The 15,690-nt window shown below is 35.9% G+C and overlaps 1 protein-coding gene across 2 annotated transcripts in view; it reads left to right on the plus strand.

Moving 5' to 3' along the window:
• Nucleotides 1–15,690, plus strand: part of CADM2 (cell adhesion molecule 2) — a 616,782-nt gene that overhangs the window by 574,109 nt on the left and 26,983 nt on the right. Inside the window, exons 8-9 of one of the 2 annotated variants that reach the window (XM_053456894.1) lie at nt 2,760–2,938; nt 12,758–12,844. In XM_053456894.1, the coding sequence (XP_053312869.1) occupies nt 2,760–2,938; nt 12,758–12,844 (266 nt within the window). The remainder of the gene's footprint in view (nt 1–2,759; nt 2,939–12,757; nt 12,845–15,690) is intronic. The other variant, XM_053456895.1, reaches the window with a different exon arrangement.

Here is a 15,690-nt window from a genome sequence, read left to right on the forward strand (position 1 = left end):
CCCCACCTCTTCACTGGCCTTATGTTTGCCCCGCCCCTTCCTTTGTGCCACCTCACGCTACTCACTTAGTTACCGAAGTCTGTCTTATTATAGAGATGTAAAGCCCTGAATTACTACTTGGATGCCTTTAATTAAACAAAATCACAAAGTTGCTAGGAATTAGGTATTTACTGTATTCTCGTAATGTGTTACAAACAAATAAAGCTTCAACACGATACTGAATGCCATTTTCATTTGTGCTTTTCCCTTCTCAGTGTGTCAGCAGTTTATTTTTCATAAAGCACTCGACAATAATAAATGAATCTAATTTATTCTATGGAAATGTAAACAAATGCTTTTCATTACTTTTTATTCCATCCAAATTCTATCAAGTGCTAAAATCTATGAAAAATAACTTTTCTACCCGCTCTGCTAAATTTAACACTTTTTGTAACCAAATGCGCCATTAAGAACAATCATTGCTAATATGCTGAATGCTTGAATCCTCCAGCCTCAATTTTTTTACCTTTTTCAGTATTTTTGATGGGAACATTCAATTGTCATTTGACACAAAAGCAAACAGTGATATGTTGTTGCCATAGAAACGGGAAATGCTTAAGGCTTTTCTATTGTTTTTATGTGACTACACCAGATGATAGAATAAAATGACAGCTATGATACCTATGATCTGCTATGGTTACTTGATAGAGAGCACAATTTGTCTTAGTGGAACAGTATCACAAGAAACCTGACAGGACAGGTATCCATAAACCCAGTAACCAAGAAAAGTGTGTAAACCCACATCAGTTTATATGAATCAAAGTTCACCATCTTGGGCAGGCTGGCTCTCATTATCACACAAAATACCCCTTGTTTGGATTTTTCTGTGCTGCATTCAGCAGATTTTACTAACACCGAGACAACAGGCCAGACGAATACATGTGGCCTTATAACACATAGCTAAATATATAATTGTGCAGGACACAATGCATGCCAGAACGTTGCACCTCAGAATCTGTCACATTAAGGATTTGACATATTTTTCCCTAGTCTGCATGTACATTTTTGCACGTAGGGCATTACATAGGGACATGTCCTTTAATAGCTAGCAGTGGTTGTCTCTTTTACAGTTAAGTATCTTTGTGCAACCTTCTATCTAAATGTTCAAAGTAAGTTCTCCATGTGGTCTGATCCATGTGGTTTTCTTATCTGAGTCTCTTTGACACCTGTCAATGGAGTTACACTTTGATATGTGCTGTAAATAGTAGCTATAGCTGGTTTTTCCTATTGATCTTTTAGTTATAGAGAATGTCCATTGAATTAAATGATGTATAGTGAAGGGTTGGCTAGTGACAAAGGAGGACTACTGCATCCTGTGATCAACTGTGTCATTAAAAAACAATTCAAGTCATTATTTTTACATTATTTTCAGTTTGCATTCATTAGATAAATTCATTAGAGGGTATGCAGTGACTAGCCCCAGGTCCTAGGGTGGCAGGCCCAGGGGGAGCCAGTCCCCTTGTACAAAACTGAGGGGCAGATTGCCCTCCCAGACAATCAAACACTACAGTGTTCCACCACAACTGGCCTCCACATCATCCATAGGCGCTGGCACCCCTGGATATGACGTCTGTTTCTTAAAGGCGCTGACTACGAGGAGGAGACGCCGTCCATGGAGGTGGAGGTGACTGGGGGAGTATGTAGAATAATGAGAATGTGTGGGTGAAGGTATAGGGTTTTATAATGCATATAAAGATAAGCAGACTACATAGGCCATATGGTTCTTTGCAGCCAAATTCTATGTTTACTCCAGACCATAAAATATATTAACCTTCGTGTGATGCATTTGTGAAATCTCATAGAGATGATTCTTATTGAGTTAAGATATGCCTTGCAATGCAAAGCTCCCAGGTTCATGAGATGTTTTGAAGCAGCAAAGTCTCAGTGACGAAAGTACATTTTAATACACAAAACAGCTTTATTGTAAGTTTGCATTGAACAAAATGCTTCAATTTTTTTCATCTTTTTTCATCTACTTTATTTTGTTCATAAGGTGTTGTATATCGCCAATGAAAGTAGACCATATTGACACATAGTGTCATGTTTCTACATTTTCTCCTTTAATTTCTGTAACTTTATTGTATTGTTGCAGCACAGACCTCCATTTCAGCTCCCACATGGCCACCATGTGATGTTTTTACAGTTGACCACCACAAGGTAGCGCTTCCTGTAAGCATACCTGGGGCCTCCCTGGTTTTCACCCAGGGACTCCAGGTCAAGTGCCGCTTTTTGGGGTCACCAGGGAGAAACTCAGGGTCGTGGTAACGGTGTTGTGGCACACCCCATTCCCCGTCCACTTCCCCTCCAAAATGTGCACCTTTCAGTGGCACAGCCCACTGACATCAGCACGACTGCCTAACTGCATTCTGAAAAGGGAGGTCTCCGGGTTACCCGGAGCCTTGATGTTCCCAGGTATGCCTCTGAGGCCGTGCACTGCCACTGACAGACCCTGCCCACTTCCAGTACCGGCTCCTCTCTGTCTCTTGCTACTCCCCCAACACTGCTTTCTTAATATGGATAACTGAAATGTGGGGGAGGTATGCACATTTGCTTTTGGCTTATGCCGACAAAACTCACTAGCTCCACGCATGTTAGTAATGTGCTTTGGGCACAATCGTATCTAGATCATGGTTTTATATAAATATTACACAAATATTATGCATTTACTAACTCCACTTGAAGTTCTATTAATGATGTTACCATTTTCTTTTCTCCGCAAGGCCTGAAGCCGTATTATGGACTAAAGATGGCGGGGAGCTCCCTGACCCAGAGAGAATGGTGGTTAATGGACGAGAACTGACGATAACATTCTTAAATAAAACAGACAATGGCACTTATCGATGTGAAGCAGCAAATCGCATCGGACACAGCAGTGCTGAATATGTGTTAATAGTAAATGGTAAGTGCCTCTCAGTATAAAGTTTATCATAACATTATGTATTTCAAGTTATGTTTGATCTGACCAGTTACTCTGCGACGGGTTTTGGGGACATCATTTTATTGACAGTCAAGTTGAATCGTTGACCATATGTTCCTTTTTTATTATACACGTTCGAGAGAGGCAATTTATTGCTAAATGGTTAAAAGTAGGCTCTTATAGCTAAGAAATGTTTTTGTCCCTTTCTGTGCAAAATCAACATGAACTTCAAAGGATTTTTTTTCCTTCACCTGGATCAATGAAATTACATTTTGGAAATGCTGACCTCAATGGACTTTTTTTTAGTCTTACTAACTGCGAGGGAACATTGATCACAAGCTTCCTTTATTATAAGGCACACAAATATATTAAATCTGTATAGGGTTCTCCTGTAACCTTATATATGAATATAGTATTATACTTGAATGCGTATTATATTAGATAATTTAATCTACTTAATTTACAGTATGTTAAGAAATTCTGGTCGCAAGGTTTTTCAAAAGTAATTGGTAAAGGTATTGGTAGGCCACTCTTTGCCCCTCTCTCCTCCCTTTCTCTCTCTCCTCCCTTTCTCTCTCTCCTCCCTTTCTCTCTCTCCTCCCTTTCTCTCTCATTTTCCATTTCTCTCTCCTTCTCCCTCTATTTCCAAGATGCTATTTATTGTATGAAAAAGTTCAGTATGAAGCCTCCTTTAAATGTATTTTACAAAACTGATGTTGCTAGGATAAAATGGAACAGAAAGGCATTGATAAATGTCTTTGTGAGTAAACCAAACCATATTCTAGAGTTTATTTTCATATCACCTCTTTTAGACTCAACAGCTCAGATGAATGTTCATTTGCGCTAATGCAGAGGTGACATGCTGTGTTAACAACCGTCGGACGACATCAGTTTGTATTTCCTATTAATATCCTGCTAGAAATATAATATTGCAGGTCACATTTTCAATCTGAATCTTCTCATTTGAAAGTTGGAAAGCTAACTATGAATTATTTATCAAGTTCAGATCTGCAGCTGTGCCAAGGTCCCTATGAAGAACGTTGCTTAACGAACCTAATCCATGTTGTGCCATCTTGGTCTCAGTGTGATATACTCAAAAGAAACATCCTATGTTGTTACACATCAGTCAATGCTTTTGTCATTAATGAATGGACAAACAGAAGACATGGCTGTGTATTTTTTCTTTACAAATACCTGAGTATTGTTTCTTTAAACAACACACACACGCAGATCTATAATTCACATTTCCTTAATATTATTTTTAATATAATTATTTAAACATTATTCATGTTACTGCTAAATGCCCAGGCGGTTCCCAGAAATCAATCTTTAATAATTTTGGTCTCATTCATAATGTTTCGGGGAATGCTTTTCATGTGACAAAAATGCAGGCACTGATAGGTTGTTGCTATGAAATTACAAAGTAATAGTTAAAGGTACGTGTGATCAAATAATAAAATTACAGATCTGACAATTGTTCCACTTAGCAGATAAACCTTATGTGCGTCTCTTTGAAAGTCTGTTTTTCGATGTACCTGTTTGCTTAGGCGTGGATCCCTTCTTTATAACAGTTAATTATGTTTTGGTCTAAATCAAAATCTAAGTTTAAATTTGAGTTGGCTCTGCTTAATAATTAATTTGGAGAGGGTCCTTGAACATCATCTCACCAAATTGAGTATTTTTTGGGAGGTTAATGCATTTTAACCTATGTTGCAACATAAGGGAGCTGAAGTGTTTTAAACGCTTGCAAACTGTCATGTTAGTTAATCTACCCCTTATTTGGAGAGTCAGATCCTCAGAAGTAATGTGAGAAGGTATTTCTTTGCTGAGGGCCGTAGATAAGAGGAACAGCCTTCCAACTTAAATGGTGGAGGTTAATTCAGTAATGGAATTTAAACATGCATATGGTGGATAAAAGACTATATTAAATATAAGACAAAACCAAGGACCAAGAAAAGGCTCTTTATTGGCATTAGCAGGTAGAAAAAAATGGTTAAACTGAGCGATCCAAATAGCTCTTAATTTTTTATCAAATTATATGTACTCTATCTCATCAAGAGATTTAGATCATCATATATTTGTTAAAACATGATTTGGGTGCCATTTTTTTAAATTTAGACAATTGAAAAAAAAGATAATTTAATGTCAAGATTAACCATGGTATGATCAGATTTTGTATGTCTATGTATATTCAAAAAAACAAAATATATGATATTTTCTATAATTCTTCCTCTATGCAGAAGCAAAATAACGGCCAACATGATTGACAGCGTGCTGTGTGGATTTTTTTATTTGTTAATAATTCATAAAAGGTTAACCTGATCCTTCACAACTACTGTTCAGTCATCATTTTAGTTACACGGGATGACACCACTACTAATATTGTAATCCCTTTAGGTTCTTCTACACTTTACCTATTCCACAAACACATCTATCAAGCTGTCAGTCACCGCACTCGTCTTTGCTTCTTGATTGTTCCCGTAAATGTTCTGTAAGAAAACTGTTGGAGATGTGAGCTTTATGGCATAGTTGATTCAATAATTGTGACATAATGCATCATTTCGGCACATGAAAAGGCATTCTGTACAGAATACTGAAACAATCAACAAAAAATATTTAAAAAAGTGTTTTAATACAGAGGAACATTTTTAAATAGCACAAATCTTAGCGTATGTCGGGGATGGTAAACTGTCGCTTTATTAAATCCCCACTAAATTGTCATGTGACACAAAAACAAGCTCAGATTGGTAAAAAAAAGAAGCAAAAACAGAGAAATAAATACAATTACACATTTGATAACATTTCTTTACAAGAGGGTCCCTTTGATGAGTTGTGTTAGTTGACTAAATCACATTAATTAACATTTTTCAACTTTTACCTCCCAATAACTTGGGTTCTGAATATTTTGTCATGTTTAGTGTGTCTAAATCATTGTTAAATAAAATGGTTTCAAACTTATTTAAGAACATCAAAAACACACCTGTATGTGAAATGCCATTACACCCACCCAACATGCGCAAAAACCCACAATTAAAAGAAAAAAAGTGAGTCTTTGGCATTTAAACTACTGTTTTGCGACACAAGGGAGTTACGTAAAACAAGATTTCCCAAGTAATAAATTGTATTTTGCTGATTGGGTCCATTTTATTGGTTGCTATAGCGATAAAACCGCTTTTCCAATATTGCAGCAGATCGCTTATGATACATTACCCCCAAAGTATCTATTTTGCCAGATTTCATACATCTGGACATTTCATTAATATTAATATGATGTTCTGTGGATATTTGTTGCTGTTACCAAGTTTGATTCTTTGGCAGACCAAACTTTTGAAGACATTAAAGATTAACATACATTGGATTTTAAATTCATGATCTGAAAACATTCCCTATTGTTTATCTGCGTTTTTTTTTGAGGCTTGCTATTTAATAAATTATACACATGGCCGGCTGCTTTATTTTCAAATTCCAGTACATTATGTTTGTTTAGATAAATGAAGCAAAGCGAAACGCGCGAGGCGTACAGAAACGGTAAAAAAAACAATGAATATTGTTTGATCTCTAATTGACTAATCTAGACATGGAATTGCTCATAGAACAAGGTCACTGGTGATCACTTTTTCAGATCCTTGTGAAAGATGAAAGGCAATATACTTTTATGTTGGTGCTGCAGATGATAGTTGAAATCAATACAGCTATGAACAGAATGATTACAATTCTCCTGTAACGGTTTCCACCAACGTCAAAACAGCAATATTATTTCCATTTTTCATTGATGGAGGGGAGGGGTTGCGGAAGGTGTTGGCGGGGGCACAGTAAAGGAGCTTATGTATTTTGGTCTTGCAGAAGAGATCAAACTGTTAGAATTCTCTGTGCTGCATTTGCTGAATCAATACAGCTGCTACTTTCATTTGTCTTGGCTTTTATTGTTAATAATAAATGTCAAGAAAACACTCACAGAAACAGGAGGGTGTTCACAAAGTCAGAGATTATAGCAGCAGCACAATGGCAGGAATTATCGTCCGCTAAAAATACATTCATATCATTTAGGGGTACACACAGCACCGTCCTTCAGCATTCCAATTGACCGGTTTTGACCCTACAGACAAATGCCCCGAGGATGCACCTTGTACTTTTGTCTGAGATCAAAAAAGACATGTTACAGTGCCAGCTGTATATTCTCTATTTACTTGGGCGTAAGTACTTTGCTCGGCTAGATCGGCCACTGTTTGAATGCTTTTGCTGCTGGTCATGTATTCTGTTTTGTTGCCAGCGGTTTGGTATGTTAGACAGCAGAACCTTAAGCTACGACAATATTTCAGTCACTTTATATACATATGTAAGTCTGCATTCTATACTATTCTATACTAATTTAACTTTTGTTTGTTAATTAGCTAAAGCAGTTAAAAATTAGTTGAATCATGGCAGTTAAACATAACCATAGAATTTTGAATGATGTAGAATTATAGAGCTTACAGAATAAACATATATATTTTGAAAAATATAAAAACCACAAATCAATCAGAAAAGCCTATATATATAGATATAGATATATATAGATATAGATATATATATATATATATATATATTAACCGAATAACTGTCTAGCAAGGGAATAACAATGTGATGTATGCTTTATTCTTGTATCTACCTCTGGCAGTGGTCTAAAAATGGCTGGGTAGAAGCGGGCATAGCTATTATAAAGCCAACCCCATAAGTATCCTACTGCATCCATACAAGTGCCAAATTCCTAGTATGTGATGAATACAGAACTGTTCTCAAAGCTGTAGCTATTGATTTGAAATAGAAATATAAAAGATTACATAATACATTTACATTTTCTTTTGGTCTCTGAAATGGCACGGTTATAAATTGTACCTTAAAATGTGGTTATAATGTACATGTTAAACCATTGCCTGTGCAAGATGTTATAAAGGATTTACGATGTTTAGTTCCAGCCATCCGCAGGAACACTTCTGTTTCTAAACCCGAACGCTGTGAAATTTGACAAAAAAACGAAAAACATGAAGAAGGGTTAACTGTAGCGCTCTCTAAAAATGATCTTTCATTCCAAATGGAATTACACCTGGTGATCTGTAATGGATTGTATTTCATGCTGACGCTTTCATTCTTCTGCTGCACTGCTTTTCAGCATCTCCCTTTTGTAAGCTGTTTCACTCAAAAAGATAAACAGACAAAGGCACGACAAGAGCGCAGAAAACACAAAGGCAGCCATGTGGAGCAGCACGCAGCCAAGTAACAACCCGGGGCCTGCTGTGGCCACATTCAACCTTGGTCAGGAGCAGACAGGCGGTGCTCTTGCTGCGCATGAATTAAAACAAAAAAAAAACCTTATTGAGTAATTATTATGAGTAACCTGTTTATGGAAAGGCTAATTTAAAAGATCTGAGTCACCAGATCACCTTGTGATGACACAAGTCGTATCTATAAAGGTGTCTCAACTGCGAAAAGTATTCAGTGTTGCGATGGCCTCTTTAATTTGTGACATGTGAGCCAATTAGTTGCGCTGTGAATAAAAAAGGTGCAATGTTGTTCCATAAAATAGGGTATGTTTACATAAATGCCAGGATCTTTGCATAGAAAATGGACTAAACTACCTAATTATGGTATCCCATCCACATGTACAAAGGCTGAGGGTTCCCTTTACCTACCCCATTATCTTACAAGCACAATTTTAGGCAATTTCACAATGAATAATAGTTCAGTAAATTGTGAATGCATTTCAAAATTTTCAGTGCAGTATTTATTAATAATTCAGATTTATTAAGTTTCTAAATTTGGAGCCATCAGCAGAAGTATTCATTGATTTCTATGGGCATTGCTACAAATTTAACCGGTTTGTCCAACAAATTGCTTGATATTTCTTACCCATAACATTGGATTATGCTTTATGTTACGGTGCAAAAAGAAATTGCTACTCATTCATTGAAACTAACTTGAGAATAGAAAAATGATTTCACAAACAAGGTCAATGAAACATCAAGTGTTATATATAAATAGTTATCACAATAGTGTATGTAAATACTCCCAACACTTTCTGTAGAGCTGTTCAACCGGACAAAATGTATGGAATTCTCTGTTTACTACAGTTTTTACTGTACTTGCAATGAAGTCTTTTAACCCCTTAATGACAAAGCCCCTACATGTGCCATTTTGAGGAGACAACAACAAAATCACTACTCTTTCAGGTGCTTACCATCTTTTTGTGTAAAAAAGGAATATAATCGTATAATAACTGCATAAAATACTATGTTGATGTTGAGTGAGATGTGACCGTACAAACGATGCTCTAATTGTCAGGTTGATAGAAATAAGGAAAAGTCTAAATAAGAGTTGGGCAGCAATGTTTCTGCTTGGAGGTTAAAGGTCCTACAGCAATGGTGGCCTACAGCATTGGCCTATTGGCATATTCAGCAAAGACTATACGACAACCTGTATAGAAATCTCTCAAAGAACATTAGTAAATATACCATCTGCATTCTTGGCTACTTTGACCCCAGACTTGCTTTAAGTGAGGCAATTCCTTTTCTGTTCCTTTACCAAATGCCACCTGGTTTAATTATAGAACCTAAGAGCCTTGAGTAATCAACACAATTTCATACGCAGCGTCTTTCTACATCTCGTGAAATAATAACATCTTTGAAACACAATAAAGAATCCAACAGAAGCGAAATATATTTCATTAAAAAATCATAATTTATTTAAAAGAAAGGCATTAGTTATGCATGTATTGGTATTTGACAAACATTTTATTTATTACACATAATTCTGGTCAAAATGTATGATGTGGGTAAAACAGACTTCTTCCAAGCTTAGTTTACATTTACATGTACATATATATATTTATAGAAAAAGAAAACATCATACGTGCCAATTCATAATCAATGTATTTCATGTTCTATCTTTTAAACTCCTTAAAATGCTTTTTCTCATACCGTAATCTGTTTCATGTTCATATATTTTTCTTCTGTACTTTCTTTGTCATTTTTTTTTATTACATGTATACTTAACCTACATTGCTATTTTTTTTCTTGACACCTCTGGGGCCTTTGCATTAACCTGGTGAGTTAAGCGTGTTAGTTTAAAGTGCCGCAGACAGTGCCATGTCCTATGATCATTATGCATTGCATGCTACCAGTAAAAATAAATACAAACGGTCACAACTCAATAGGGATGGGTTTTTATTTAAATAATACGTTAAATACAAATCCATTATCTGTTTCTATTACAGTGGATAATAATTATAAAAAGAAGAAGGAGAATGGTAGTAATATTAACAATACTTATTATTGGTAAAGCTATTGTTCATTTTGGTCTCAAAGCACTTAACAATTACACAGATGTGAAAACTATGCTATTCTCTGTCCAATTATTGCTTAGAGGAGAATGCTGTAATGGCATGGATGAGATGTTTAGTAAATTATGCCTTAAATAGACTCTGCAGCCCCAAATAAGATGATATTAATAATGTTGCGTATTGGAATCATTATTGCTTGGATTCCATTGCATTGTGTTTATCTTTCCCCTACTTCCCTATCTTCTCTTTATGAGATCCACTTTCTATGCCTATTTTAAACCCTTTGTGACCAATGGTGTACCTAGTACATCACGAAAAAAAATGGCCATTGGAGACCAGTGACGTTCCTCGTATATTATTGGTGAAAATCGCTTCCACGTCATCTTGATTGCAGGCACCAGTGTTGCTGAATGCTCCATAACCCAGGTGGTCGTTCTACAGCCAATCACCCACATTCCCAATCATGTGATCACTTCTACAGCTAATTACATGCCAGTGTAATGTCAGAAGTCTCTGTTCTCTGCTTCTCTCCTCCTTGCTCTGATCATGAGCTGGTGACAGACAGAGGACTATAAGAGGACAGTGGTTCTCTGTGTGCCAAGTCCCAGGTTACTAAAAATATATATATATATAATTTTTTTCATTTTAACAATTTTTTACTTGATAATAAAGAGAAGAGTGTGAGCAAATGAATGAAAGTCCAGTTGATATAAAAATATGAAGTTTATTGAAAAAAAGGTAGTATAATAAAGCCAATGGAGAGAATTCTCACATGTTTCACCGTGAGGATTAATTTGCTCACACCTTTCTTTATTATTGTGTTTTGTGGCTGGGAGCGGCACTTTTTTGCACCCTGCATCCACTGCTCAAGCCACCATTACGGAACTTCGCTCAGGTGAGGTGACCAACCACGCTGTGTTTTTCTATTACTCTCAATTTTTTTTTATATATATTTCTTGGTTTTGGTTAGTGTTTTGGATATAGTTAGGATATTTCTTATATACGGTTGCGGCTAAGGTTGGGTAGGTCATAAAAGGGGAAAAGAAACTTAAATTAATTGAAAATCCTAAGCATATAGGTGGCTTCTAAATCTGAGTAAGTCAGTCAATATATTTTGGATATCTTTCCCACACTCACCACCTGGAGATAAAAATCTGTCCGTAGTATAGGTGATAACAGTCCACTTCTCTTTATACTAATAGGAACTACTTACTACTTGTCTTCAAGTAAGATTTTATAGTTAGATGTAAGTAATACAAACTTAGATTAGTATTAGGTTACCATTACAGCCACAGTAAGAATTCCAGAATCCTCATAGATATTATGCACGCTCAGGACAGTATGAACACAGAGGAGATTATTGTGAAGAAATCAATAAAACCAATAATAAGAAACGAATCACCGTAATCAACCCTGCAGCCTACATTAATGAAGACATTATTCTAAATCAAAGGATCTCATTTGTAAACAAATCATTCTAACCCTAATATATTTTCATTATTGTGCGTATGGTAATATCGCAAAACAGATCTTCCAATGTCATATGCAGTCCTTTTTTGCTTTTGAATATTAAAAAGATAAAAGTACCTATCGATGGGTGGGTGGAAGACACGGAGCAATGAACTAAACAATTCCATTGGTCGCCATGGCGATTCCAATTGCATTTTTTGGTTATACATAATGATTTTCGAGTGCCTGGATGATCAATACTATCAGTTACACATTTTTCTTATGTATTCAACTAATTAAACAATAACAATACTGCGTCCTGTAGTACTGTTCAGTGTTTTATACTAGGGGTACTGGTCAAATATTAATAATTGCAATATGAGCTCCGCTTTGTATCTGATATCATTCTACATGGCAGCGTTCTTGATTTTGTTTCTTTGGGAAAATCAGAACATTTCAATGGGTCATAGGAGCCATTAATATAAATTTATTAGTTGCTGTATTATAGTCTGGGAAAACCTTAATCATACTGTGTTCCATATGAGATGCGGTGACTTTCTTTTTACTTTTCACTGATATATACCTGGGGAAGGCACTGCAGGTGAAACATTCATTTCTAATGTATAATTTCCATCCACTAAGCATGTTATTATTCCCTTGTTTGTCTCCCACTTCTACACGGCATGTTGTTTATCCACATTTGAATCCCCCGTACAAGTCATTGTAAAACGGCATGGATGAAAGTTTGCTTCTTGTCTATTAAATTCACTCTCAATAGCTACATTGTTTATCGCGTACAGTAGCTAGTAATTTAAAGTCGCCAAGGATTTTGCACTTTTTGTAATTATAGTGCTACGATAAATAGAAAAGAGAGAGTGATTTAATATCAAACTTCAGAAAGTTTGTGAGTCATTCTGTTTTAAGCATGTCTAACTCGTTCTGTCTGCGTTAAGCAAAAGCTTTGTTCTACTTTGTTTTGTTCTGATATGATTTGCTTTTATGTTTCATGTCTCTTTTTATGTTTTCCCATTGACCAGATGTTCCAAACACTTTATTTACAACCACAATCATCCCCCTTTTCACCTTCACAACCTCCACAACCACACCTGCCTTCTCCACCAAAGGTACAGTATGCCTCTTTGTATATACAAATGTTTTACTGAAACCGATATTTGGAATTGTTGATTGACATCAAACAAGCTATCAGACATCTTGTGGAATAACATTGCTTTGGACATAGCCATCGTGATATTCTTATCACATAAAACACACCTGTGCTTAGGTGTTTCAATGTTTCCATTTCATTGCTGTGTTCCCCACCGAAGGAGTTTCGGCTCATACTCCTGACCTCTGTCTATGGTAGGATGGTGTTATGGGAATATGTAAATGTATGCAGTTATGCACAAATACCCAAACTTTAAAATAAATAAAAATATAAGTATGCTGGTCAATCACATAAATATCAGTGATTATATTGGACAAACAGAGAAGGCAAAGTTTTGTTGAAAGTATAAACAAAACTTTACTGGAAATACAAAGGCAAACATGAACCAAGTACTTTAAACATACGCTACTGCAAACAATATATATATATATATATATATATATATCAGGTAAAAGTGAAAAAACCACATATATTGAGCTCTATTAGTAGACACTGAGCAGCGTACACAGGATAAGCGTTCCTTGTCACATGTTCAATGGATGTACATGGGCTCCCCAAAAGGGACCCAGTCATGAAACCCCTCTAAACTAACTGCTACAGCCTTAAATAACCTTCAGCCCAGTATCCAACCACAGAAGTAACATAACCAGTACCTAATCGCCATCTCTAGGAGGTGGTTACTATCACTTCCTCTCTAAAGCACGTCATGTCGACTATGCGGCAGCCATCTTTGCTTACTGGACGTCACAGTGCTCACTGGGCCACCAATAAATAGGTTCCTACCGCAAGCACGTGTCTCATTGAGTAAGCAGCAGCCATCTTTATTCGCTTGATGTCACCGTGCTCACTTGGCCTCCTTTATAGGTCATATGTTATTGCGCATGCATGGGAACACGTATTGAAAATATATATGATTGTCCTTAATCAATACAGATGCAGCTACTTCTGCCTGTCAATCTTCTAGTTTACCATTTTTAAAATTTACCATTTTTATTATTTATTATATTTATTACTGGACGAAAGTGTGATCATGACTGAGTGTTTTGTGTGTGAATCTTTAAAATATCAACTAAATTGGATTTCCTATTTTTCTGAAGTAGGTAATTCCTAGACTAAACTAAACTAATCAAAATTAATTTTGATATAACATTTTGATATAAAAAATAAACATTGTATCAAGGGGCTAGGTAAAGAATGCTTATTAAACCTAAAGTACTGAACATGATACTTTTTCTAACAGAAGTGTATCAAAACCTTTTTAGTTACTGATATCAAAGAACAGAAATAAATACAAAATATATTACAAATTTAACCCTTTCAGTGCTTGTACATAATTAGTACGGTTAATATGACTTAAATCCAGGATACCCTTGCATTGCATAAATCTCACTAATCTGTACGATTATACCTTGATTTATAATGTAAAAATATTTGCATAATTACTGGTTTAACAAACACATTTTACTTATAGCAAGACTAAATTCCCAAGGATCTGCACACATTTTAACTGCTTATTTGACATAATTACTTTGATTTGCATGTGTTGTGCGGTGATAATCATGTACATGGCATGCTGACGGTTAAAAAAAAACATTTGTAATGCTGGTGCAATTTTAACAAAAAGTCTTCGAAATTCTAAGTAATGCGATAGAGGCCATGCAGATAAGCTCAGGCATTTTCATTTATTACATAGGATTACTTTAGATTCATTCTTAGAATGCAGTAAGGCTTAACTTTATTTTTACTATATTATTGCTGAATGATTGACTCTTTATTCAGCTTTTGACTTCCTTAACCCTTTGATGTCAAAGGACGTGTGTAGTTACAACCTCTTCACGGAAGGGGCATCATATTTACCAATGATAGCTGCGTGGTCCCTTTCAATTTCCTTGATGTCATCCTATTGATTCTATAGAATCCCCCTATTTGCCTCTTTCCTCTCTCCCCACCTATTTTTTGTGCAGGAGATGAGTTTGGCCAAACAGATCTCCCAGTATGTGATATACTTACCTCCAGTCCGCTCCAGCCCTGGCTCATTGATTTCAGTGGGAGCGCTTTTCTGCCACCGCAAATCACTAGCAAAAGCTCTTGGGCCATCGAAGAAGAGGGCAGCAGCAGAGTTGCAGCTTTTACCTTAAGTCTGTGCTTTTTTTTTTTTTTAAGAATGTATATTAAAGTACTCCACAGTGTACTTTAATATGCATTTATCTTTAGTGTGGCTGTCAGGGACAGTAAACCGTCCCTTTAAAGTTCAGCTAATAATGCCTAAGTTGTGGATTCATTTTTATTCTTTCCGAACGTGTAAAAAGTATTATTTTTTTTTCAGGGAGAAAAAGAAGAGCCTAAGTGATTGAAATAAATTAACACATTATAGTAGGCTCTATCATGCAGTATTAACATTTAAATAGGAATTGTTTCCTGTGAGCTGCTGTGATGGTACAATGGCACTTATTGATCTAGTCCTGTACTAAATGCTTTCTCTAAAGCACAGACTTGAATGTCATCCTAGCGTTTAATGTGCCGCCCTTGTGTTTACTTTTATCGGTAGAAGCCTAACAGCTTGTAATATGATCTGACAGATAAATATATTATGGTGCAGGGGCATATTTTGCTTTCTCTTTTTATTAGAAATTCCTGTTGTACCATGGATTTTTTTTTGTTGAAATTGCCATATTTGCTAAGTTTCATAATATAAAGGAATGCCTGAATGGAACAGGAATATTTCCAAGAACATAAAAAAACACAATGACCCTGTAAAATAGTAACCAAATACAAAAAGTGATCCTTCTTGTCTTTCACAAGGAA

This window comes from Spea bombifrons, chromosome 2 (genome assembly GCF_027358695.1).
Source record: "Spea bombifrons isolate aSpeBom1 chromosome 2, aSpeBom1.2.pri, whole genome shotgun sequence".
NCBI classification, from domain to species: domain Eukaryota; kingdom Metazoa; phylum Chordata; class Amphibia; order Anura; family Pelobatidae; genus Spea; species Spea bombifrons.